The sequence below is a fragment of the Arvicanthis niloticus genome, chromosome 2 (assembly GCF_011762505.2).
Source record: "Arvicanthis niloticus isolate mArvNil1 chromosome 2, mArvNil1.pat.X, whole genome shotgun sequence".
Taxonomy (NCBI): Eukaryota; Metazoa; Chordata; class Mammalia; order Rodentia; family Muridae; genus Arvicanthis; species Arvicanthis niloticus.
The window spans coordinates 131,142,074-131,167,193 of record NC_047659.1 but is presented as its reverse complement, the minus strand read 5'-3'; the positions used below and the strand labels follow the sequence as shown (position 1 = coordinate 131,167,193).

Here is a 25,120-nt window from a genome sequence, read left to right as displayed (position 1 = left end):
TGCACTACTACATAAGAAGCCAGCCCCTGGGCACAAGGTCTAAAGGCAGGGATGGGCTACCTGGAGTTCAGTGCCATGAACCACTTCAGATGCCAGGCCACAGTGCAGAGGATGGACACTCTTACTGCAAGCTGATATCCAAGGTATAAATAAGAAAAGTATCTTTTTCACTTTTCCCGTTGCTGTGATGAAATACTTGGGCAACACCTTAAGGAGGAAGATTTTCTTTTGACTTGACAGCTTCAGCATCATAGCAGAGAAATCAAGGTACCAGGGGCTTAAAACAGTTCATTACATGGTTTCTGCAGCCAAGAGAAGAACGGCAGATACATGTGCTCTGCTCCTTTTCCCTTTCTTCTACATCTTACCAAGTTGAGCATTGAGATTGACCATTGCAAAATGGAAAGCACTTTAACAGGAAATTGTCATTGAAAAGGAGATGCTCCAGTGAGAGGAAGTACAATGTTTTAGACACTATAGGCTGTCCCTCCCCAAACATCTAGAAAGCATTTCTGTAGAGAACCCTTCTTCTTCTACCTGGTTATTTCTCTAAATGCTCTGAGTACATCCTCACAAGGCAAGCAGAATCCTTGTCTGACCAAATGATGCTCTGTTTCTTCCCTTTCCCTCTGACTTAAAGAAACTTAAAACAGGGACTCATTCACTAGTAGAATGACGCATACTAGCCAGACCACGTGTAATAGCCCCACTTCTGATAATACCTTAGTACGTTTCATAAAGACAGGTTTCTGGACAGATAGAAAGTGACTCCATCTTAATTAAGGAGGAAAGGATCTGATATTGTGAATCAAGTGTCTCTAGGGATTAGAAGTGGGGAAAGGCCTTTTTGTTGTTATATTTATAAAGCAAATGTTAATATCCAGTCTTAAGAATAACTAAGTAAACACTGTTATGGAATATGTCCCTGGAAGGGAAATTAACATTTGTAAAGACATGATTTCCCCCACACTGATCTTTTAAAAGAGTTCAAAACTGTTTGCTAGCTGTGTGGATAAGGAATAAAATCTATAAATAAAAGCAAGGTCAAAGAATGAAGTTTGCTAGAACAAAATTAATGAGACACTTATTTGTTTTATCCACTTGTGCAGAGTTAATTTCACACAGAGAAAAGAGTAAAATAGGTTTTTAAAGGATACTAAATATAATTTTATACTAATGTTTGAAAATTATATGACATGAAAAATTCTTGAAAATATATTTAAAACCTAATAAAGAGAAAAATCTCATATGGTTATATGTTCTATTCAGAAATAGAACCAATGGCTTAACCTTTTTCAATGAAGAAAAAGTTTAACAATTTAAGTTTGACTTTTTTTTTTACACATGTGATCATATCATCACCCAAGGATTTTGTATTCCCATATTACTCACAACTCTTCAGAGAGGGGAAATGCCATAAACCTCCTGCCCCAGTATGATGTGACCATAACCTTGACTTCCAATCCAGAGTCTTAGAAGACTTCTTCCAAGTTTGCAATGAGAAAAAAAAGGAAGTTAGGTGCAGATATTTCATTCAAAATATAACTGAACAACCCAACAACACTATAGGAATAGAAAAAAATATTTCAAGAAACCAACATTGGTTAAACTTTGCAAAATCCATTTATATAATTCTCTACATTAACATCCTAAGAGAGGGGAGGAAACATATCATTACTACAATGGATTCAGTTAAAGCCCAGCATGATTTCAAAACAAAATTTCCTTGAATATGAGGAATAAAATGGACCTTTTAACCTGCTAAATGATAACTACCAGTGACCTACAAACACCACATGAAAGGATAAAAGAATAGCATCATTATCTTAAAATTGGAAAAACACATATGTCTATCATTACTCCCATTAAATGCTGTATTGGTGACCCTAAAAGACAGAAATAAAATGAGCTAAAAAATTGGAAAGAATAAGACTGTTATTAGCTACAGATGCTATGATTATTTACATAGATAACCCCCAAAGCTCTGAATACAAATATTAGAATTAAAATTGATATATTTCCTAAGACATCCTCACTGAGGAGCATATTCTGTGTCTTTTCACCTAACGACTATGTAATATTTTTTAAGATACTATTTACAATTTTGATAAAAATAAATACAACATATATTAAAGAAGCCCCCCAGAGGTACCTTATACTTGTTATAGGAAAATATAACATTATAAAAATAAACTAATATCAAGGCAAATTACCTTTAAGCAATTACAATGAAAAACTCAAACAATAAAAAAAAAAAGTGCATGCTGATCCAGAAGTGTATTTATACTAAGAACAAATGGCTAACTAAGACAGTCCTGAAGATGGACTTTAATATTACATGGCTGAAGATGAACATTAATATTACATATGTGTATTATCATATGTGTATTATCACCTATATATATTATGTATGCATATGTAAAACCTGCACATATAATAAATATAATATAATATATAATATAGTATATAATATAGAATATAATATGTATAGTGTCTTGCCTATATGTATGTCTATGCACCATATGTGTACAGTGCCCATGGAAGCCAAAAGAGCCTGTTTTGTTTCCCCTGAGACTAGGGTTACAAATGGTTGTGAGTCACCATGTGGGTACTGGGAATTGAACCCAGGTCCTCTAGAAAAGTCTTCCTCCGTCTCCTAGTTTTCTATATATTGAGACAAATCGTTATTTCATAAGAAAATGTAATGTTCATACAGGGTTGGTCTGCAAAAATAGCTAAACAACATAGAACTCAGGACCCACACCTGCGTAGAAATGTGGTATGAGTTAAAAGTAGCACAGCAGGAAGTCAAGTGATTCATGTAGTGAATGGTACCACACCGAAAGCGTGCATTTACTAAAGGTCATTTTATCAAAAGTATAAATTGCAAGCTTTTCATAAGCATTCAAAAAATACTGTTGGACCTTGGACTAGAGAAAGTATCTCTTCAATATTACTATTTTTAGGGTTTCTCAGGAGGCAAATCTACAATAAGGATTTTGATGGAAGAATATTTAGGAGGTCACGCTGGGCATGGAAAAGAGGAAACAGGAATGGGAATGAATCAGGACAAGACACATTAACCAGCAACTCCATCAAATACTGGACTTTAGAACAGTGCCTTTCAAAGTGTGGAGTAAACACAGGCACTGAGTCATTCATTCTTTCTCCATGACCGATGAGTGCAAGCACGCATCCTGAGTGTTTGAAGAAGAGAAATGTTTGTTTTCCTTGCTTTTTAAGTGTTACTTTTAGTTTTTAATTTTATTTTCCCAGTGATTTATACTTAAAGTAATTTATTATAGCATCAGTCTACCGTGGGTTGAAAATGTCTTTGTCATCCCCACTGTCATAATCGTCCACCACCGCCCATCCCCTGCCACATGCTTGCCACCAGGATTTTAGTGTTTTTAAGACTTTGATTAGAGCCAGTAGAATGTGGAGTTGCCAAACCAGCGGTGAGGAAACATGGATGTCCACTCATCAACTTCCTATCTTCCATGACTGATGGATGGTTTAAAAACTTAACAGTACTTCTTATTTCCCCTGTATAGTGACCATGGTTACTCCCATGGCCTTGGGTAGAGAGATTGTGAGGTGTTTGAGCCTGTGCATTGTTCAGTTGGATAGAGGTGGGGTGCCAGCAGTGTCTGCTACTATTTGCCTCTCTCTCTGTCTCTCTCTCTGTCTCTCTCTGTCTTTGTCTCTCTCTCTCTCTCTTTCATATAAAACTTGAAGGCCTCTGAAAATTTTAACTATATTAAAAATTAATAACTGGTCTATATCCAAAGGCAAATGCAAGGCACAAACTGAGAAATTTACTAGTTATTTTTTCCTGAGCTGAGGATAGAACCCAGGACTCTGATTGAAACAGGCTGCTTCTGAGTGCAGCCCAGCCCTCAGATTATATAAAAATATAGCACTTATTTTATGAAATAAAGAAACCAGGAACTCAACACAAAGGGGCAATATAGCCAACAAATATTAACAGATGTTCAGCTCACTTAGTAAATAGGTAAGAACAGAGAGAGATCTCTGCAAAGTGTCATTTTGCACTTACCAGGTGGCCTATACTTTCAAAGCTGATCATGCCAAGTATTCTTTAAGGATATAAAAATGTGAGAACTTACAGAAGACTGCATAGTAGCGTCCAAAATGCTGGTACCACTTTAGCATTACTCAGAACATATGTAGAGTGATAAGCTCTTTGGTCTATCTATTCCTCAGTATACCTTGGCAACAGTGTGTGCTCTGGGAGGAGCCATCCATCATCCCTGGATGGAGCTGAGACAGAAATTGTAAGCATGGGTTTGATGATAGAGGGCTTACTAGGAGGCACTACCTCAAGAAGCAGGCATCCAGAGGTGGAAGCTCCCTCCAAGACAACCAGGACTAGTGAGCCACATCTGAAGTGACAAAAGATATAAACTCTCAGGCATAAATAGATAGGACCTTAAAGATATGCTAAAGTACCTATCTCTTCTACTAGAAGATTCTCAATATCAGCCAGAAGGCTTGAGTCTACCTTAGTGGAGTCTGGCATACATTCAAAGAGATTTAAAAAAACCATATATTCATGTAAGGCATACACAAGAGAGAACCATCTGGATATAACTCTATGTTCAATCTAGATTGGAATGATGAGATAAAACTAAAAATAATAACAACTTCAGAACTGAAGAGGAATCATACACAACTGATAGATGGCAAGATATTCTAGAGTGACAAATGGAAGTCTAGAAGCACCTTATCTGTGTGAATGAAAGAAAAACCAAATGACCTGCTGTCCTGGGAGATTGTATATATATATATATACAATAAATGAGAAATATACTCTAAATGAGAATTTAATTTAGGTCAGTTACCATAAAATTCTGTAGTCCTCATTATGTTGATGTTGGTTGAATGAGAGAAGAAAGAGCCAATGTGGAGAGGCACAAAGGGAGTAAAACCTTGCTCTTTGTACAGTCAGCATGCCATTGTTTTTTATAAACACTTGGTAAACACAACCAAACTTTATATATTTTTAATACCATGCAAAGCAAAAGAGAAGCTTTTAATGGAATATAAAACAAGAGTAATGAAGTTATGAAAATGCAATTAGTAGAAATACACAGAAATTCCATGGTTTTAATCAAGGGATGCAAAAAGAAGCATGAGTAGAGGAAGCTTTAAATAGTGTTGCTGAATAGAAAGGACCCATGGTTACAGAAATGGCCTTTGCCCTCAAAAGAGGAGAAAAAGGAAACTGCAGGAATTAGTTCTGTTGGAATAGCTTTAAATTTTTATAAAATTATTGCTAAGTTCTTCTCACTACTATTTCTTTGACACAAGGTCTCATGTAACCGTGGTTACTCTCAAACAAGTTCTTTAGAAAGAATGGCTTTGGACCTCTGATCAGCTCATCTCCCTCCCAAACACTAGGATTACAACTATGTGTTCTCCTTGAAGAATAAATGGGTAACCGTACCCCAGGAACATGGAAAGGGAATAATAATGAAAGAGAAGACCTTGCTCTGCTGAATATTATTAAAACATATCATCTCAAACTACAGGGAGCTACCGTCATAGTAGGAGCTATGACTCAGTGAAGGCTGAAAACATATGCTGGGGTATAAAATAAGCCACCGTAGAAAGATGGCATTTTAAATCATAGTGGAAAGTTTTCACTGGCCAAGTAATTGTCCCAAGAACACGCAAGGAATTATGGGTAAATGTCTACTACGTGCAATGTAGAAAATACATTCCAGATGGATGACAGTTTTAGATAGAAAGAGAAAAATGGCAGCAGCATAAAAAAGTCATAACAATTACTCACTGGTGTTTTTTATTTGCTTGATCTGTGATGAGAAAGATAATCTGCCCTCAGCTGGAAACTCTAGTGCTGCTAGCTTGAGTTTCACCATCACAACCTTCATCAGACAAACCCCTGTCCATCTCTATCACACAAACTTTCCTACCAAGTAACCCTCTGTTACCCACCAGGGAGACCCTCTTCCACTAGACAGACCTTCCCCCATCTTCAGACAAGCTTTCAAATGAATCAGCAGAAACCCCCTTTCTGTTTCACTCTTCAATGATTAAACCATCTCCACTATCCCTAATTTCTTGCACTGCTAGAAGACAAATTATCCCCAATTCTTCAAGAAAAAAAAAATAAGCCATTAGGATACCAAAGCTCCATGCCTAATCAGCTCCATCTGTTTGTCCCCTTTCCATCTCTCACAGTGGGAAGGGGACTTCTCCCCATCCATTCCTGCTCTTACCCTTTCTGGGGACTCCCACATTAGTCCCCTTTCTCTTTCTTAACCTTCCAGCATGTGGTCCCTTTTGGATTATTTTTAGCAACCCTTGCCATGGGGTACCCCGAACCCCCATCTTTGGAAATGGCCTTTGTCTTTGCTTCACTTCTCACCTCTACTGTCTTTCACATTTTCTTACCCATCATAATGAAAGGTCTTTGCTTGCTCGTACCACCTCATGTTCAGCTCCTTTCGGCCCTCTCCAGGTAATGTTACACAACTAGTCTCCCTAAAGTATGCTTACTCTGGCCACAAGTGTTGGGACACTAGGTTCAATAGAAATTTCAAGGCCACTTCTGAGTTGCCCGTTCAGCCATACCTAGCACTGCTAACCAATCCCTTCCTGGCCTGCTACAGTGCTACAGTGACAACTCAACCTCAATGTCCTGGTTCCCTACTTTCTCCTCTCAACACTGGATCCTAGTGTCATAATTTTCCTCCTCATTCATGAGACCAGTTTCTCTTAGCCGCATTTGAGGGTTTGCCCTGACCCCCGCTTTTGGTCTATACTTTTGCTTTTCTACTCATTTCCAGAACACGATTTTAATAGCCAAGCATTGGCCTCAGTCTTGTCTTTTCAAAGGCTATTCACCCACTCTGCCTGGATGTTCTAGATATACCTCAGAGAAAAGCTATATTCACCAGATCCCTCTCTAAAACTAGTCATCTTTAAGACCCTTCTCTATATGAGTAACATTCTGATTCTTGGGCCTCCAAAACTAGCCGTCCTTTAAGACCCATCTCTATATGAATATCGGTCTGATTTATGGGCTCCGTTTAGCAGTGCTGGGTCTCCCTAACACATCTTATCATCCTTACCCTCATCTATCACCATCAACTCATGCTGGTTTCACCTGACAGAAATCTCTCATAGTTCATTTCTCTTCTACACCCCTTGCCCTGATGCAAGCTAACGTCCTTTGTCTCCAAAATGACTACAGACTTCCTAACTTATTTTTCTCCTTCCACCCTTGACCTCAAAAAGCTATCCACGGCACTCCCTCTATTTTCTGCATTTACGCTACATACTTTTACATATCTGTCAACTCTAACTTACTTGCCACTCAATATCCTGGCTTGCTAGCCTAGCATGTCTCTGTCCAGTGTTCTCCTAGTACCACATGCCCTTACCTAAGAGTGCTCAAAATAATGAATGAAATTATCTATGTGTGTAGTGATTTAACACCTGTCTGCTCCCTGGATCACAAGATTTGAAAGGATTTGAACACATTTCTCTTTGTTATCTGTATACTTCTAATGTCAATAGCAGCCCTCTGGTCACATTAAGATATATTTGCAGAGAGAAAGGGTTAGTAGGAAGAAGCAGTGAATATTTTGACTCATTTTAAAAGCTTCTGCATTACCCCAAGGCTTTAAAACACAAATGGAAATCTGGTGAAACAAAAACAAAAGTATTTGTAAAGTATGCAAAAAGTAAGTGTGTCTTTCACTTCTTTTACATGGGGATCGTAGTAACAATTATTCGCCAAGACAAAGAGGAACAAAAGTAAAGAAACATACAGGAAGATGTCCAGGGTGTGGGGAGCATGTTCTCAAAGGAATCAATGCAAATGAGTAATTAAAGTGGAAAAAAAAAGTCTGTCCTTTCCAGCATTCTAAAAATGACACATATACTTAATTTTTTAAATAGTCAGTGTGGGCAGAAATTGGGCCTAGGCATGTTCTTCTGTTGGAAACCCAGACTTATACAAACTTTCAGGGAGGCAATCTGGTAATTCATGTCAAAATCCCTAAAAATAAGATAGTTGATCTACTTAGGCCTAGTAAATTAATTGCCACAAATTTGTCTTGAGGACATGAGCAAAGTTTGCAGGCAGACTCTTTATAAGAGTGCTCATCAAGAAAGATGAGATTGTGAAGTTTGCAAGATCATAGATGGAACTGGAAAATATTATATTAACTGAGGTGACCCAGGCTCAAAGTTTCAAATATTACATGTTATAAAGGAACTGTATTAGCTCAGGAACCCCAAGACCACTTTCTTGCACAAAGGACATTTAAGCAGCCAAATAAGGACCTTGGAGGTGAACTTTAGGATTATAATCTAATAGTTTTTATCAAGGCAGAAGGAGGATGAGAAGGGCGGGGCCTGCCAGAGCCATTTTGCTATGCTTGGGCTGGCTAGAATCCCTTTACATGTTTTCTCTCATGTATAGCTCTCAGCTTCTGATTTTTAGGTGTGCATTTTTTGTGGGAGTGGGCTTTGGTAGGAGTCTTGCTACTTGAAAGTGACCCCCAAGAGGGGAAATACAGGTTTTCACTAAGGGACTCGGGGCAAACACACATGATGCGGAAGTGGAATAGGGGAACAGGAAGCATAAGAGCACAAGCAGGGAAATGGGGAAAAAGGTTCCACAAGAAAGTACATATGAACGATTCGTAAGGAAACCTGTACTATGCGAGGTGACTGAAAAAAAGCATGTTTAACCCAATGCTGTCCATAGTCATAAAACATTCCAATCGGCTTTAACACTCAATAAAAAGAGACAAGAGGTCATTAAGTGTTCTCACAAAATACCTAAGAATTTTAGGAATTTTTTGGTTTGTTTGTTTGTTTTTGAAACAGGGATTCTCTGTGTAACAGCCCAGACTCTCTGGAACTCAATCTGTAAACCAGGCTGGCGACAAACTCACAGAGATCTGTGCCTGCCTCTGCCTACGGAGTACTGGGATTTAAAAGGTGTGTGCCACCATGCCTGCACAATTTTAGGAATTTTTCATGTCTGTGATTTGTCTAGTTATAAAAGAAGTAAAAATACAAACATACATAGTATGAATTAATTTCAAAAAAATGTAAATTCAATTTTATATTTAAAAATATGTGTTTGTACATATATATTCATGCAATACTGGAAAACTATGTTTGGATATGAACGTCCGTGATTTTGTTCATTCTCTTTTAAATTTTTTGGTTTTGTTTTTTTTTTCCTTTTCCCTCTTTTATTGAAAATATATTTTTTCCCTCATTCATTGTATCCTGGTTACAGTTTCCCTTTCTCTATGCCTCCCAGCTCCTCCCCGCCTTCCCTCCCTTCCAGATCCATTCACTTTGACTTTCATTAGAATAAGCTTATAAGAGATAACAGTAAAACATAACAAAATAAACTATAATAAGATAAAATATCAAATTTGGAAAAGTCAAACCAACGGTAGGAAGAGAGCCCAAGAAGAAGGCACAAGAAGAGAAACCCACAAGTTCACACACTCAGGAGTTCCATTTAAAAAAAATATTAAACTGAAAACTATAACATGTATTCAGATGACCTGGTGCAGACCTGAAGATCTTTTTGTATATTCTTAATATCAACAAATTACATGCATCGTGCCCATAATGAGAAAAGCTAAATGCATCTTAATTTGACAATGGGGAACTGATTGCAGCATATGTTTGAGGCTCTATTTGGAGAGAGGCGTAGCACAATGATTAAGAGTGTGTGCTTTGAAGTTGGGAGACAGGTGTTCCACTCCCTCTTCACAACTTGAGTGTTGTGACCTTGACCAAGTTAGCTACTCTCATAGCTTCATTTCCTTTATCAGCATGAAGGGGATAATACATACCAGGTAGAGCTGTTTTGTAACTTAAGTGAAATAACGCATGTAACATTCCAATCAAAGAGTAAGCACTTAGTACCCACTTTTATAATGCCAAGTAAGCAATTTGGAATGCTGAGTAAGCACTTAGTAAGAGTACTTGCTTTTATAATGCTGGATAAGCATTTAGTAAGAGTACCTGCTTTTATAACGCCAAAGTATAAATAGATCTGGTAATCATTTTCATGAATTCTTCATTCTCTTAGGGCTTATAAATGGAAGTTTGGGGAATCATTTCCTTTCTGGCTTAGCATCTTCTAGACTGTTGTGTGAGGATGCTGGATCTAGCCAGAAGATGCTAATGGAAATACCAGCCTATTACTGAAGCAGACCCTAGAAGAGTGTGCTCATTAGAGCCAAATATTGGCATAAGTCACGCATCGACCTCTTTATCCAACCAACATGTGGATATTAAGCATCTACCCAACAAGGGAGTGAGAGACTAAGCAACATTATGAATTGGCCACCTTCTTGGAGCAAGATGAGGTTCTCCTAATTGGGTACATAGTTAAAGATGGATCCAGAAATTAAGAAACTGAGGAAGCACTTTCTAAAGTTGGAGAAAATTTGGCAGGACCAAGGCAATGTGTTATTAAAATAATGTCAAATCCATTTTGCATGCATCAAATCACTTTCCTAAAGCTGGCTGGGACCTATGTACATCCTCTGGGCCTGATTTGGTTCATGTCATTAGTGGCTTTGCTCAATAGGTGAATTAAAAGTTGTCACTCTGTGAGGCAAATGCATCTCACTGTCTGTCTTTGAAAGTAAAAGTTTATAGAAATACATCCATATTTATTTATTTACAGATTTTCAATGGCCATTTCTATTTTGTTCTACAATGGCAGAGTCAAGGAGTTGGATCAGAGACAGTATCAGTCCGAAAATAATTTAATACCTAGTGCTTTATAGAAACTCTCATAGACCCTGTCTTGGTCAGTGGACCTGGAGAATAATGTAGGAGGTAACGCTAGGCTCACATCATTTCCCTTCTGTAGTTCCAGGAGCTGTTCCTCTGGAGTCCATCCAAGGAGGGCCCTTTGAGGAGAAGATCTACATCCAGTGGAAACCTCCCAATGAGACCAATGGGGTGATCACACTCTATGAGGTAAGGAGGCTCCTGGGCTGCTCTAGTTGGCTCAGTTTCATTCAGTGAATGAGCACCTATTTCTTCGAGGGCATAAAGGTAAGTGGGACACAAGTAGGGTACAGAGTTGGGCTATTCTGATCATTCCAAAGACAATTCATATGGACATACCAGGCATTGACATGATCATGGTTAGGACTGATCCCTTTGGCAAATGGGTCAATAGTTCAAGGCATCAGATTGTCCTGATGTACAAGAGAAGACCCACACCTGGAATGCAGAAGCTAAAGTTCATATGGGAAACAACAATGTGCAATGCTCGTGGTGAATCACCCCATATATTATATAAATAATATATGCATTACCATATATATGTATATATATGGTAGGGATTATGAACTGCCGTGTGTGTGTGTGTGTGTGTGTGTGTGTGTGTGTGTGTGTGTGTGTGTGTACATGTGTGCACATGTGTATCAGACCTTGGGATTTGGAGAAAATCCTATCATTACTCTGTTTCAAGGGTAAAGGGTTCCTAAATTTTAACTTGCTCTGTACCCAAATCCTATTATATTATTATCTACCTGGTAGTTCATAATACTTCCCATCCATCAGCAAAGCTTTATCATATTAGACATAGAACAGACCATATTCAGGAGGAGCACACCCACCAAACAAAATACCTGAAGGTGGTAAAGTAAGCTGTATAGAAGGCCATTGCAGGGCAAAAGCAAAACTATCTCTACACAGAGTAGTCCATGGGCTTGTATCACCTGGGGACTTTCAGAGATGCAACATGTTAGGCCTCATCAATAAACTGGAGAGTCAGAGTCTCCAGTTTAACTAGACCCTTGGTAGAGTCATATGGGCAATAAAAACTGAGAAGCTCTTTTCCAGAAAACACTGCTTTTTAGAAACTATTTTGCAACTGAGCAAAGACTATGCCCTCTTGAGCAAAGAGAGGTGGTGTTCCTTCCACCATGAGCTCAAGCCAACCTTGCTCTTGAGAGCAAATAGTGCTCCTTGCTTTTAGAGACATGTATTACAAAATGTGTTTATGGTACAAATTCCAAATTTAATTAGATAAAACCAATTTGCTTTTGAAAACTAGGATCTCACTATAATTTCCAGAGAGGAATCCATAAATTACAAAGCATTGTCTTCCAGCCTCAAAAACAATATTTTGTTATAGAGAAAAAATAGGATGACACAAATGGAAGAAAAAAATGGACTGTTTATCCCTTTTTATACACAATTAAACATTGATTCTGCAAAGCCAAAGCATGCATGAGGGAGAGAGAGAGAGAGAGAGAGAGAGAGAGAGAGAGAGAGAGAGAGAGAGACTACTTTTCTATTGTTAAGACCATGTATTTTAAACAGAGTGGGACCAAGCAGTGTTAAGATAAAATTTCTTCCCCTTTTAGTTCACATCACACAACAAACTCTGGATTTACCCCAATTCCCAAATCTAAGTGACTTTGATTAAGTAGCATTCTGTCTCTGAACTTTGGTCTCCACTTTATAATCTGAAAGTATCAAACTGTCTTAAGCTTCAACTGTGTAAGGACTGAGGCATAAATAAATCCATGTCAGCAGGCAAAGCAAAGGTCATGAAGCCCTCTGTAGTTAGTTTGCCTTTAACCTGAACAGAGTCTGGGAAAGCAAAACAACGAGGACACAGAGAAACATAGAAGTGCAATACCCTTGCACTGGGAATGACTGACATGTCTAACAAACAGCAAGCCTGTAGCTGGTCTGTGCTACTTTGTGGATTCTTCTTTTTCCTTCCCTTTTTCCCTACCTCAACCTGGGGTTTCACCCCCTAACACTAGATAGGAGGGAGACAAGATAGAGGGGAGAGAGGAATTAGGAAAATTCCTAAATCTATTTTTTTCCTTTTATTTCTTCTTTGACCAAGGCTACCAAACTGCAACCAACCTCCCTAAACAACCACCAACCACCAACCACCCCTGTCAGGGCTCTAACATTTATATACCCTCTGAAAAGTTCTCAAAATTCAAGATGTCACACAATTGAGGAAGCTATCTGCAGCTGGCAAAACTACCAGCTCTAGAGCACGAGGCAAATCATAATCAGGCTGCTGTGGACAGGCTGAAGCAGCCCCATAGCTCCATACCTGGGATTAAAATGAAAACATATTATTAGACTATTTCCATGATTTTTAAAGAAACAAAAATTCCAGAATTCTCAAAAATGTCGTTACAGAGGCCAGAGTGGCCAAAGCCTGTGAGCCTTGAGGACAATGATGAGATTGTTTCAGACTATCTGGGTGTATAGGACCTGAAGTTTGCCTTTTATTTTGAGGATAATGGAAAAATCTAGAAAGAATTTAAGCAGAGAAATTAAAGAATCAGATTTGTGTGTGTGTGTGTGTGTGTGTGTGTGTGTGTGTGTGAGTGAGCGCGCACACGCGCGCACACACGCACGTGCTCATGCTCACACATGCACACATGTGGACCACAGAAGAGGATATCAAACATCCTTCTCTATCACTGTCTATCTAATTCCTTTGAGGCATGCATCTCACATTGGTCCTGGGGCTCATTGCATTGGCTTGCTTGCTTGTTTGTTTTCTCTTTTTGTTTTGTTTTGGTTTTGGCTAGGGCTAGGCTGACTGACCAATGAGCCAAGATGCTGTCTCTTAGTGCTGGGGTTTCAGACAGATACAGCCATGCCTTCCTGTCTACACAGATGCCATAGATCTAGCTCTGATCCTCATGCTTGTTCAGCAAGTGCTCTTACCCACCAAGACATCTCCTCAGCTGTGAGAGTCATATTCTCAAAAGAGTGCCTCACTAGTCTGTGAACAGTAGATTCTGGGGTACACAAGTATCTTGTGAGTGTAGAAAATACACCAGGAAGCAAAACCATTTTCATCTTCTATGAAAGTGTGATGAGGGCTCACCTTTTCATTGTACCTGGGTGGAAGACTTGGAGAATTGTTATAGCTACCTCTTTCTTATTGCTGACAGACCTCAACAGTTTCCACTCAATCAGGAGTTTTTGCCTTGATGAGCTTTTGGAGCCAGGGCAGGTTATGTTAGCTTCTGGACTTTTCTCCCATAATGAATCTGGGTCTCACCATGACTCCGTTCCTTTTCTATGAACCAGCAGTCATCACCACTACTTCCCACAGAAGAAAGAACACAGAATTCTCAGCAGCACCTATAGAAAGTTTGGATGAATAAGTTCATGGCCTCAGATCACTGAGTATTCTTACTTCTGTGGAAGATGAAGGATGCGTATTTGTGATTTATTTCCCTCCTGAAGGACAGATAATGGTCTAGACACCAGTATCATCATCACAACATGGGATCACATGCTAGAGGTGCCAAATCTCAGGCTCCAGAACCATGGAATCAGATTTTCTGTTACCAAGATTTCACTAATGATTCATGTGTGCATTACAGCATAGGAAGTTCTGTTCTAAAAAAACATCATAAAGTTTCCCCATTTAGACCTTAAGAAGGATGTGGTAGAGATTGTTAGAGAATTATCAGCTCATCTGGAAATATCTGCGTAATGAAAGCATGGCAGTCATCACATGGAAGATTTGGCCATGTGCTAAGAAATGCCCCTTTTCAACAGGCTCCAAAGTGCTGAAAATCTTCAACAGTATAAAGTCTTGCTATTCACACAGTTGTTTGTTTGTTTTGTTTATGCCTGAGTGGGATTCCAACATTCTTCAATTAGGGTTAGATATGAAAGAAGGACAGTATAGTACCTTCCATCTGATTCACCTTTTAGGGACAACTACAACTCCTCAAACTCAGACCATGGCAATAGCCGACTGGCACTTCCAGGCAGAAACAGGTACCTGAGGGCAAAAACTTGTCAAGCAATTGTCTCAAAGTTCTTCAATAAAATCATTGAGAGACAAGCTGCTCAGAGTTCATGAAAAAATAGTAATCAATCTGTGTTTCAGTTCAATTAATTGTGCTCATCTCTGCCCCAAAATAAAATTCACACCACATGAGGGAATTGGGCCAGAAGATGTTACACTTGCAACTGGGTTAACGAAGTGTGAAAATATTTAAAATTCAGACATATGAAGCTTTCCAGTAAGCCTTTCTGTTTAGCAGTCAAAATCACCAAGTTTCTAATTGCAGTGTGTAAATCTGAGAAGCTTAAAGGGAATGAGAAGACCCTAATGAGGCAGGAATGGGTGTCTTGATTATACTAGAGTTGATTGACATTTATCTTGCAAGCTATTCTAGGTACCCAGCATTCAGAGTTAAATAAAACACAGACTTTGCCTCAATAAAACAAGACAGCATTCTTGTGTGGGAGCGTCTTGCAAAGGTATGATAGGTCGGAGAATTGTCAATATTTTTCCAGCATACAGATGGCTGGATTCAATCTGAACAGGAATCGAGGCCCCAGGAAGCACCATGCTAAGCAAATGCACTGTCAGAAAGGCCTCTGTGAGTTCTGAGGCAGGGGAGCTTTGAACAGGATGGGAACAGATAGCAAGACTGATGGAGAGAGGTGACCAGCTATGTGTAAGTTTAGAGTTAAGTGCTTGAACAGGAGGCTCCTGGGTATGGATGAATGCATATACCACCTCCTGCCCTTTAGCTTTACACAGTGAGTACCCAGGCCTCATCAACACTGGGCTCTCATATCTGTGGTCCACAGAGGCACAGTAGGGAGGATGTGATACCTTCCAGATGGACAGGAGGTAGAAAGGGATCAGCTGAATCATGACTAATATAACCATAAGCCCGAATTTGAATAATTCAATCCAGATCTATGTTAATTAGGATACTACATTTTCATAATGCAGACCACTGTGGGGTATGTTAAGCCTGGCTGGTAACTAGAAAAAGAAACCTTTTGATTCCCTTGAGTTGTTCATGCCAGAAATGTGAGAGTTATCTATTATCCCAGATACCATACAAAGAATACACCAGAAAGTTCCATCATTCCTCCTGCCTAAATAGTTCCAGGACAGGCCAAATGGCCCCATTTGCACCTAGGCTATTCTGAGTGCCATCGGATGCCCAGATGATCTGCACCCCATCCATACCCCACTCTCAGTACATTGACAGTTTCATCATTCTCATCCTGTCCCTTGGCCTCGTCTGCATTTTAGGGCACCGCATCTCAGACTGATCTCTCCAGTTTGTCCTTTTAGCCACTTTTTTTCTTTAATGCCTTTTTAGAGAACATATTCAATTTGTTTACATACTGTTCTCTAGCTTTATCCAAGCCGTTGGACTGTTAGCACCATGATGATATAAGATGTTGGATGTTCTGTGTTATCTTGGCTAGACCACAATGTCCAGATGTGTGGTCTTATGGGAATGTTTGGAATGAGATTAGCTAGAGAAGTGTGCTATTAATAAAGCAGATTGACATGTAATATGCATGGGACCTCAACCAATCAGGTGAAGGTTTGGGTAGAGGGAAGGGTGATCTTTCTTGAGCAATAGGATTTCAACCCACAGACCTTCAGACTTGAACTTCAATACCAGCTGTCTCCCTGTCGACCTTTAGACTTGACATGACTAATGCAGGCCATTTTTATTTTCCATATTACTGTTGTGGTTTATAAAAAGGAAGAAAGAAGCTGGGGAAATGTTTGGTAGAGTTGTGATATGGTGAGGTGGAAGGGGTGCCTCTGCAGGCCCATGCTGAGACATCCCTTCCCCCTGAGGGAAGCCATACAATGGGTATAGTATAGAATAGAGTTTATTTAGGGCAGAGGTCTTTCCTAAATCTTAAAAGCCAGGGCTCTGAGATGCCTTGAAGCCATTTTTTTTTTTCTGGGCCCTCAACTCATCATTCACTCTTCATAGGATTCCAGAGACAACATTAAAAATGTAGGCATCTCTGGGTAGATGCCATAGACAGAGCAGGGCATCTGAGGATGAGAGGAAGGATGACAGGTGTGTTATTTACTAGGAACAGCTCTGGTTGAAAAGGCCGATTTTTGACACTCGGAGTCTTGAAGGAAGGAAGGGAGGAAGGAAAAGAGGAAGGGAAGAAGGAATGGAAGAAGGAAGGAAGGATGGAAGGAGAGAGGAAGTTCCCATGTAAGTTGCATTTATGTAATTTGGTCCATTATAGCCACCTGTTCCTCCCCCCACAGCATATCAAGGGTGTCTAAATATTTGCCTTGGGTGCTCTTTTTCTTCTATTACAATATAGATATCTGCGATGGAGCCAGGGAACATGATAGAAGACATCATCAGACACATAGCGTGTGTTAGCTAAAGGACAGAAAATCATTCTCTTGGCAATAGGTGGTCCATAAAAGATACCAGCCAGCTGTAAACAGTAAGCGCCAGTACACAGGAATACACAGGAATGCAGTATAGACATGCAAATGCATTTGTGTCTGAGTGTTGGTGTGTGTGTGTGTGTGTGTGTGTGTGTGTGTGTGTGTAAGAATTTGTATTTCGTGAGTTTATTCTGTGGTTGCTAGTGTGACTATAAACATGTTCACATCTGCTGCGGTGTCTTCGTGAAGTGTTTACTGTTACCAGTCCTCAGCTTTTCAGCTCCCTTCTCAGGATCACTCCAGGTCACTGTGGAGAGGACACTGACCTCTTGGGAGAACTACGTCATCTCAATGGCTCTCAGTTATTACTCCTGGACTTCTTGTCATAGTATCAGTTAGAAACTTGCTGAGGGAAAAATTTCAGATTAAAACAAAAAGGATCACCAGGAGAGATGAAGGATGAACATAAAGTTAGTCTCTGTATTTGCCCAGCATGGGCTCTTTTATGCTTTTTCTGTGGAATTGCATTTTGATTCACTGCATGGGTCCAGAACCTTTGTAGGGGACCCTCCTGTACACAGTCACATGGCTAGTGAAGGAACACTTTCTCTGATGACCATGTCCTTTCAATACAATGCCCAGAGGCAGTATTTAAGTTGCCGAGAATCTTTTTGAACATCCCATGTTGTTTTCTTTTCATGTCTGATGTTTTACCTCGTCACTCCTGTGGAATTCTGCCAGGCTGGGCAGTGCGGCGTGAATGTGTTGCTCTTAACCAGCTGCCTGGTTTTGTTTGTTTTGGTCAGAGCCTTTCAGTGTTCAGCACATAAATGAAAAGGAGCTGCAAGTTCTCATCTACTCTCGAACAGGTGGAAGCTCAGAGCCCCTGGAGGCTGGAATTCATATCTGTGATTGATCCCAGCTTATCTCTGTCTTTCTTAAGGAAATAGCAGATTTTTTTTTCTCCTACCCTGACCCAATAGGCTCTTTTCTCTTCATTACTTTTTGCTGTACTCTTAACAAGGAAGAAGTAATTTTATTACAATTGGCACCAAAGCGAAGAACTTTGATCTAGTTCCTTATGGTTTCAACACAGGCAGCTCATTGGCTCTCAACCAATGGATCAGACCCTTTGGGGGGATTGATTGGGGGGGGGGGTTGACCAACTTTTTCTCAGGGGCCCTCCAGAGTCCTTCAAATTGTCATAAAGGTGCTTACTGCTTGCGTGGCCTCTCAACTTGTCCTAGGCGTGTTCTTAACATGAGTCTTTTACTGAAAATCAGATTGGATATTCACTTCGTGTTTGTTGGCAAATGATGTATTTGAATTAGCCCTTTCCCAGGTTAGGTGTTGGTTTCCGCTTTTATTAATTAGGAGCTTATACTCTAGGGAACCTAAAGGCCCTGAGTTACCACTTGAGTGCCAAAAACTAGATTAATCTTAATCCTAGGTTCATGAAAGCCTTTCCTTGTTGCTATGTGTGTGACCTTCTTTTCCATTCTTTGTGTGATCTTCATTCATTCATTCATTCATTTTCAAATAGTACATCATTTATTAGACATCTGGGATTTTACCTGTTTGTTATCTATAGAAATATGTGCATTTACTTATATTTTTTTCAACTTTTCCCCTTTCCTCCCCCAGCGTTCTGAATCATCTACATAATTCCTTCACATTTTATATAGTTTTGTAATTTATATACATTTCTATATAATCTTTTGGAGCATTTTCATTCATCTTAGCATGCCTCCCTATTGATGAATGCAGTTGCAATTCATTCACCTTAACTGCTGTCTAATATTCCACTGCTTATTTTACTAACATGTATTTTTAACACTCTGGGAATTCCTCCCAGGATATCACTATTATCAGCATGCTGAAATGAACAACATCCATTCAGTCAGATGACATGGGCCTGAAATCTCAGCTCTTGGGGTTAAAGAAGCAGAAGGTGAAGGTGTTCCTGGGCTCCAGAGTAAGTTGATGGCCTAACATAATGAGCTCAATGCTAGAGCATCTGCCTAGTATCCACAGAGTCCCAGGTTCAGTCCCCAGTATTAACAAGAGCACGATTATACATTCATTCTAATTATCTAAGTGTATGTTTTCCCCTGAGTGTGCATCTAGAAAATGGGTAATATGTTATAGTAAATGGACAATTACTGTAATATCCCCTCCACAAGCTCCTCGTCCCCTCCAAAGAAAGTCAAACAATTTTCCAATTAGTTTAATCAGTTTGCATCATAGTAAGCAAAATATAAGCACTGGGATAATTCTTTTAGAGCCTGTCTATCTCTGCTATTGTCAGGCTCCTCTTGGCCAGATAAGTATCAAGTGACACTACTTACTATCTTCCTGTCTATGGCCGAGATCATACACAGATCATGAATATGGTTGAATCTCCTCCTCACCTTGTTCATGCGTGTTCCCTTCCCTGTGAGGTTGCCATTCTTGTCATTTGCTTGGCTTTTGATTAGGTTGTATCCTCCTTTCTCCTGCTATATGATATACTGTAGAACATATTTTGATACTTGTGCTCTTAGCTACACACATGGCTTGCTAGTTTTACCCCCTGTAATGTGTCTTTTGAATACAAAAGTCATTTATTATCGATGTTTTAGTCTTGGCTTATTTTGGCAAGAACCCCTCTGTTCCTAACAAGTCCATCTTTAACTCAAGTCAAGAAGAACAATTTCTTATAGTTCCACTAATATTTATATATTTTGGTCCTGAGATAAATGTGTTTGATCCATTTGCAGTTATTTGTATGTATGATATAGAAGGAATATACAGTGTGCCTTTCCCAATGCGGAATAGGTACTTAGGCCAAGTAATGCCAATAAGTCCTTCCTTTCCCTTGCTTTATCAGCTGTATCCAACTTAACCACAATTTCTGATATGCTTTAATTTTTTCCCGATTTCCTTTTTCCATGGGCCTCTATAATAACCACACATGGCCATAATTATTATAGTGCCACATTTAATCTGGATCTCTGATAGAGCCCACCCCTCTGCCTCATGCTTCAGAAATATCTTGGTTACTCTTGCCCCGGGGGCTTTCAGTTTAGAATCTACTCATCAAATTTAATGAAAACATCTGCTGCCATTTTGATTAGAATTGCATTGACTGTGTAAAACTATATTGTGTAATTGACATCTTTACAATATTAAAGTTATCTATATTTAGGTCTGCTTTTAATATTCCCCATAGTTTTATAACCTCACTTAGAGAGGTGTTGTGATTCACATAAAACCTGAACTGCTAACTTTGATCAGGAAGAATTGTGTCTCTTCTCTCATTTCCCTCCAGTCTCCATGGCCTCTTCTCACGACCTCCCATGTGCTGTGTTTTCCCTGCCTCAGGTTCATTGTATTTAGAGGTCTCCTTGCCAGAAAGCCCATGTGCCTGCTCTTTCTTGGACAACTCATTGTACTATACACCTTATACCCTCTTAGAAAGGTGTTCAATCATCGCCCTAAAATGAACTTTCCCCACATTCCATTAGTCTCTGCTGTTGCTGCTCATTTCTACATAATATGCCACACGCAATTTATAATTATCACATATTTTCTTGTGTCTCTCTGTATTGTAAGTGCTGTGCTCTGAGGATAACACACACACATATGTATATACCTATAACTATACCTATACCTACCTACATACCTACATACACACACACACACACACACACACACACACACACACATATGTAATTCTTTATGTGGTATTATGTGATACCTGGGACCCAGTAAGTACAAATGTGTTAATTCATAAGAATTAGGATGATTTCTTTGGATGGATAAAGTACAGTGATAGTCAAGCTTGCCACCACATAGTCATGACCTGTGAAATAGACAGGACCCTATGAAATCTCAGGGGCACCATCTCAGATCCTGCAATAATCTCTAATGAAATGCATGACACCCCAGTGACCCACAAGTTTGTACTTAAGCCATGCAATTCAATATCTTAGCCACCCAGTTGCTAAAGCTATGAGTCTTTATTTATTACTGTATTCCAAATCCTGGCAGCACCTATCACAAACGGACACTCATTAATACTCGCTTGATGACTAAAACTGCCTTTCAAATTTGAGTTAACTCTGCTCTAGAATTGCTTAATGTGTATGTTCATGCTTGTGTGTGTACATGTGTGTGCAGGTATGCAAGGTATGCGTGGAGGCCACAAGATGGTGTTGTGTGTTCTCTAACACTCTCCACCTTGGTGTTTGTTTATATCTTTACAGTTTTTCTTGCTGAACCTGGAGCTCACTGACGGGCTCAGCTCTGAGGATCCATCCATCTTCAAGTACTCTGCTACTAGTGTCCCACATCTTGTGCCACTGTGCCTAGGAATGGGTGCTAAAATCTGCATTTAGGGCCCAGTGTTTCCATGGTAGTCACGAGCCTCCATATGAGATACAGACTGACCCATTTCCCCAGCCCTGAGTGCTTAATACTATTTAAAGTAATCTATTTTCTGAAAATGTTAATGGCATTGTAACATCGCATCCTGCTAGGCAGGGGGCAGTAGAAAGTGACTCCTATGCACACTCCTTTGCACACCAGTATCTTATAAACAGGTTCGTTTTCTTCCTGGACACCAGCATCTCTGATATGGTGATGATCACGGTTTTACTTTTTACTATGCCCAACATGCTTCCACTTCTGTGTAATCCACTTTATCTCATTTAATGGCTCTTGGACAATATAGACCATGTCTTACTTTGTAATCTCTTTATTTGGGGATGTGTCGATCGATCTTTCTAGAATGTAGAACAGAACTGGGGGGACATAAGAGTGGACTTTTCTTTAAACAGCTGGCGAGGAGAGTCTGACCCCTTGCCTTGCTTCCTTCCCCCTCTTATAGATTTGTCAGCAGACAGTGAGCAGAAGCACTCATATGCTTCCCATTGATTGCAGAACTGTGCTGAAAATAATAGCGCTCTGTGTTCAATAGAAATGGATCTAAGGTGGGGGAGAATAGAACGATATGTCCAGATAGGGATGGAAATCTATAAACTCAAGGTTAGAAGACTAAGACATAGATTGCTTCCTGTTTTAAAACTTAACTTTCAGTTTGTTATTTTCTAACAGAAGATGCATAGATGGCACAGACTTGTCCTCATTTTCCCTAATGCCCATTCCCACATAATCCCTAATAATCCACCATGGAATGCTCTTCTACAGAAGCTTGGTGGGATCTCTGAACTTGTTACCTCATGTCAAGACACCTGAGGTGGTTATTTCCAGTCAAATGATGTCAGCATTCAGGATGCGGCCTGCTTTCAGATTGTGTGTGGCAAGGTGAAACTCTAAAGTTATCAGTCTGTCTCACAGAATCTGTTTTGTTTTTGTTTCGTTTTTATTGTTATTTTGTCTTAATTTTAATATTTTATATAATATATACCAGCGGGGTGTTGTCCTTGTTTTGTTTCTTGTATGCTTGTTGAGACAGAGTTTCTCCATGTAGTCCTGTCTTAGAACTCACTCAAGTAAACCAGGCTGGCTTTGAACTCACAGAGGTCCTCCTGCCTTGCTTCATAAGCACTGGATTAAAGGCACACAACACCACTGCCCAGCATGTACTGGAGTTTTGCCTACCTGTATGTCTGTGCAATGTGTGTGACTACAGAGGCCAGAAGAGGATATCTGATCTCCTGGACCTGGAGTTACAGACAGCTGTGAGCCATCCTGTCAGTGCTAGGCATTGAAGCTAGATCCTCTGGAAGAATAGCCAGTTCTCTTAACCACTGAGCCTGCTTCCCAGCCCCATGTAACTGTTATTATTATAATTTATGCATACCTTTTCCAGTCTAAGCATATTTCATTTTCAAATGCTTTTTGCAATAGTTATAATCTTTATGGACTTTGTCATAATATCCTCAGGGACCTTAGAATTATGGACCAGGAAAATGAGACAGATATGTAATTCTGGTAAAACCCCAAGACACTGTAGCCTACTCTGGGCTCTGGATGGGCATCCAATGAGCAGTATAGTAAAACAATGTCTATACCTGTCAGGATCAAAGTCACTCCTATCTTACAATTAGAATTGTGATTAGAATCAACATGAAGTGTCAGTGGGCTCAGAGGCATTAAAACTGAATTGGGCACCAGGCTGTGGTTCTTGAGGATCAGACGATTCACAGCAGGATCCAAGCCTATGTGTGGAGGTACAGAGAGCATGTTAAGACCAGTTGTGCTTCTGTGAGCTTCTAGAAAGGACCACTCAGGACATACTGGGGCTTCTTCTGCCCAGATTCCAGGTATTGACATTAACCTTTGATTCTAGGTAGGATATGTCTGAGATTGTCCAGGAAGGCATGAGGAAGACGGAAACTAAGAACAGAATGGATTCCCTTATCCCTTTACTGTTTTCCTTCCTAATATGGTGTGCCTCTGCTCTTTTGGGGGTCTTTTGGGCCATGCTTCATGAGAACTGACTTAGGAAAACAGTAGACCATTCCAAGCATTAACCAATGTAGTGGCAACTTTTCCTGTTGATGTGATAAAATACCAGGACAGAAACAACTAAAGCGTTGAAGGGATTTGATTCACAGTTTAATGATCCAGTCCACCTTGGAAAGAAAGTCATAGCCACAGGAGCCCAAGGTGGCTGGCACATTGAGCGTGCAGTGTGAAGGGTGCTGCTACCCCGCTGACTTTCTCCTTTCGTTTGTCTGGGAGCCTTGGAATGCTACTGCCCTCAGTTAAGATGGGTCTTTTGACCTCAGTTTACCTCATCTAGAGGATCCTCACAGGTATGCTTAGAGACTTGTCTCCCAGGATATTCGGGACCCCATGACATTGGCAACAGTAAGCCTTATAGCCGTGTCATTAGCTAGTTGTAACACTTACTCCCTTTAATCCTTTTTTGCCTTCTGGGTCAGTGTGCTGTTCGCAGTCTTAGGATGCAGTTCTCAGTACTGAAGCTTACAAGTCTCACTGTGTGGAAGAAGTGAGTGGGGCTATAAAGGCCTTCCTGAAGAAGAGACTAGAAGAAGAAAAGCCTACCCTTGAGCAAATCACCCACACTCATTATGCCTGAGGCTCTGGAAGATGAGCATATATGTAGACACCCCAGGATGTCTGAAGGACCTTGTGTGAGCATCCTTTCCTGTGTACTCCTCAACTGCACCCTCATTCTGGAATCTTAGCCTCCCTCAGATAATCTTTTTAACTATATTATAGAAAATTTAGATATTAGAGAAAAGCACCTATAATTCCCCCACTCCAATTGTTTTGCTTTGTGTTTTATCTTTATTAATATGCATACATTTTTGCTAACAATAATTACATAAAATTTGTTATTGTAATTTTTCATTAAGCATTTTATCACAATCACGATGCCTTTAAAGTACCATGGAAACCAGCTTATCTTTTTTAAATGACTGCATAATTGTCCATTGAGTGTGCATTCCCTAATTTACTTTTCCATTCCTGTATTGTTTTCCCATATTTCAGACACCAATGTGATCAACCACAGGCTTATGGTAGCAATCATATCATGATGAAAAAAATCATGACCTTCAAATTAGATTAACCTGAATTCAAACCCTAATTTATTGGCTTAATTTATTAAAACAATGTCTAGGTAAAGCCATCTTGAAATCCACAGTGCTGAAATACTGTAACACACATTCACTCACACACACACACACACACACACACACACACACACACACACACACACACATATATATATATATATATATATATATATATATATATATATATTGCTGTCATAGCTGCCAAGTATCCATTCAATGTCATAGCTGACTCTTTTCCTCCTCTGGGTAATGTCTTTTCTATGTTGGACAACCACACACATGCACTACACTACACTATACCAACACAATTATAGGGTTGAAT

At 39.6% G+C, this 25,120-nt stretch overlaps 1 protein-coding gene across 12 annotated transcripts in view; it reads left to right on the top strand.

The window, feature by feature from the left end:
• The window catches only part of Ptprt (protein tyrosine phosphatase receptor type T), a 1,076,931-nt gene that overhangs the window by 708,417 nt on the left and 343,394 nt on the right, over positions 1-25,120 (top strand). For all 12 annotated transcript variants that reach the window (XM_076930177.1, XM_076930174.1, XM_034495571.2 and 9 more), the window contains exon 9: positions 10,913-11,022. In XM_076930177.1, the coding sequence (XP_076786292.1) occupies positions 10,913-11,022 (110 nt within the window). The remainder of the gene's footprint in view (positions 1-10,912; positions 11,023-25,120) is intronic.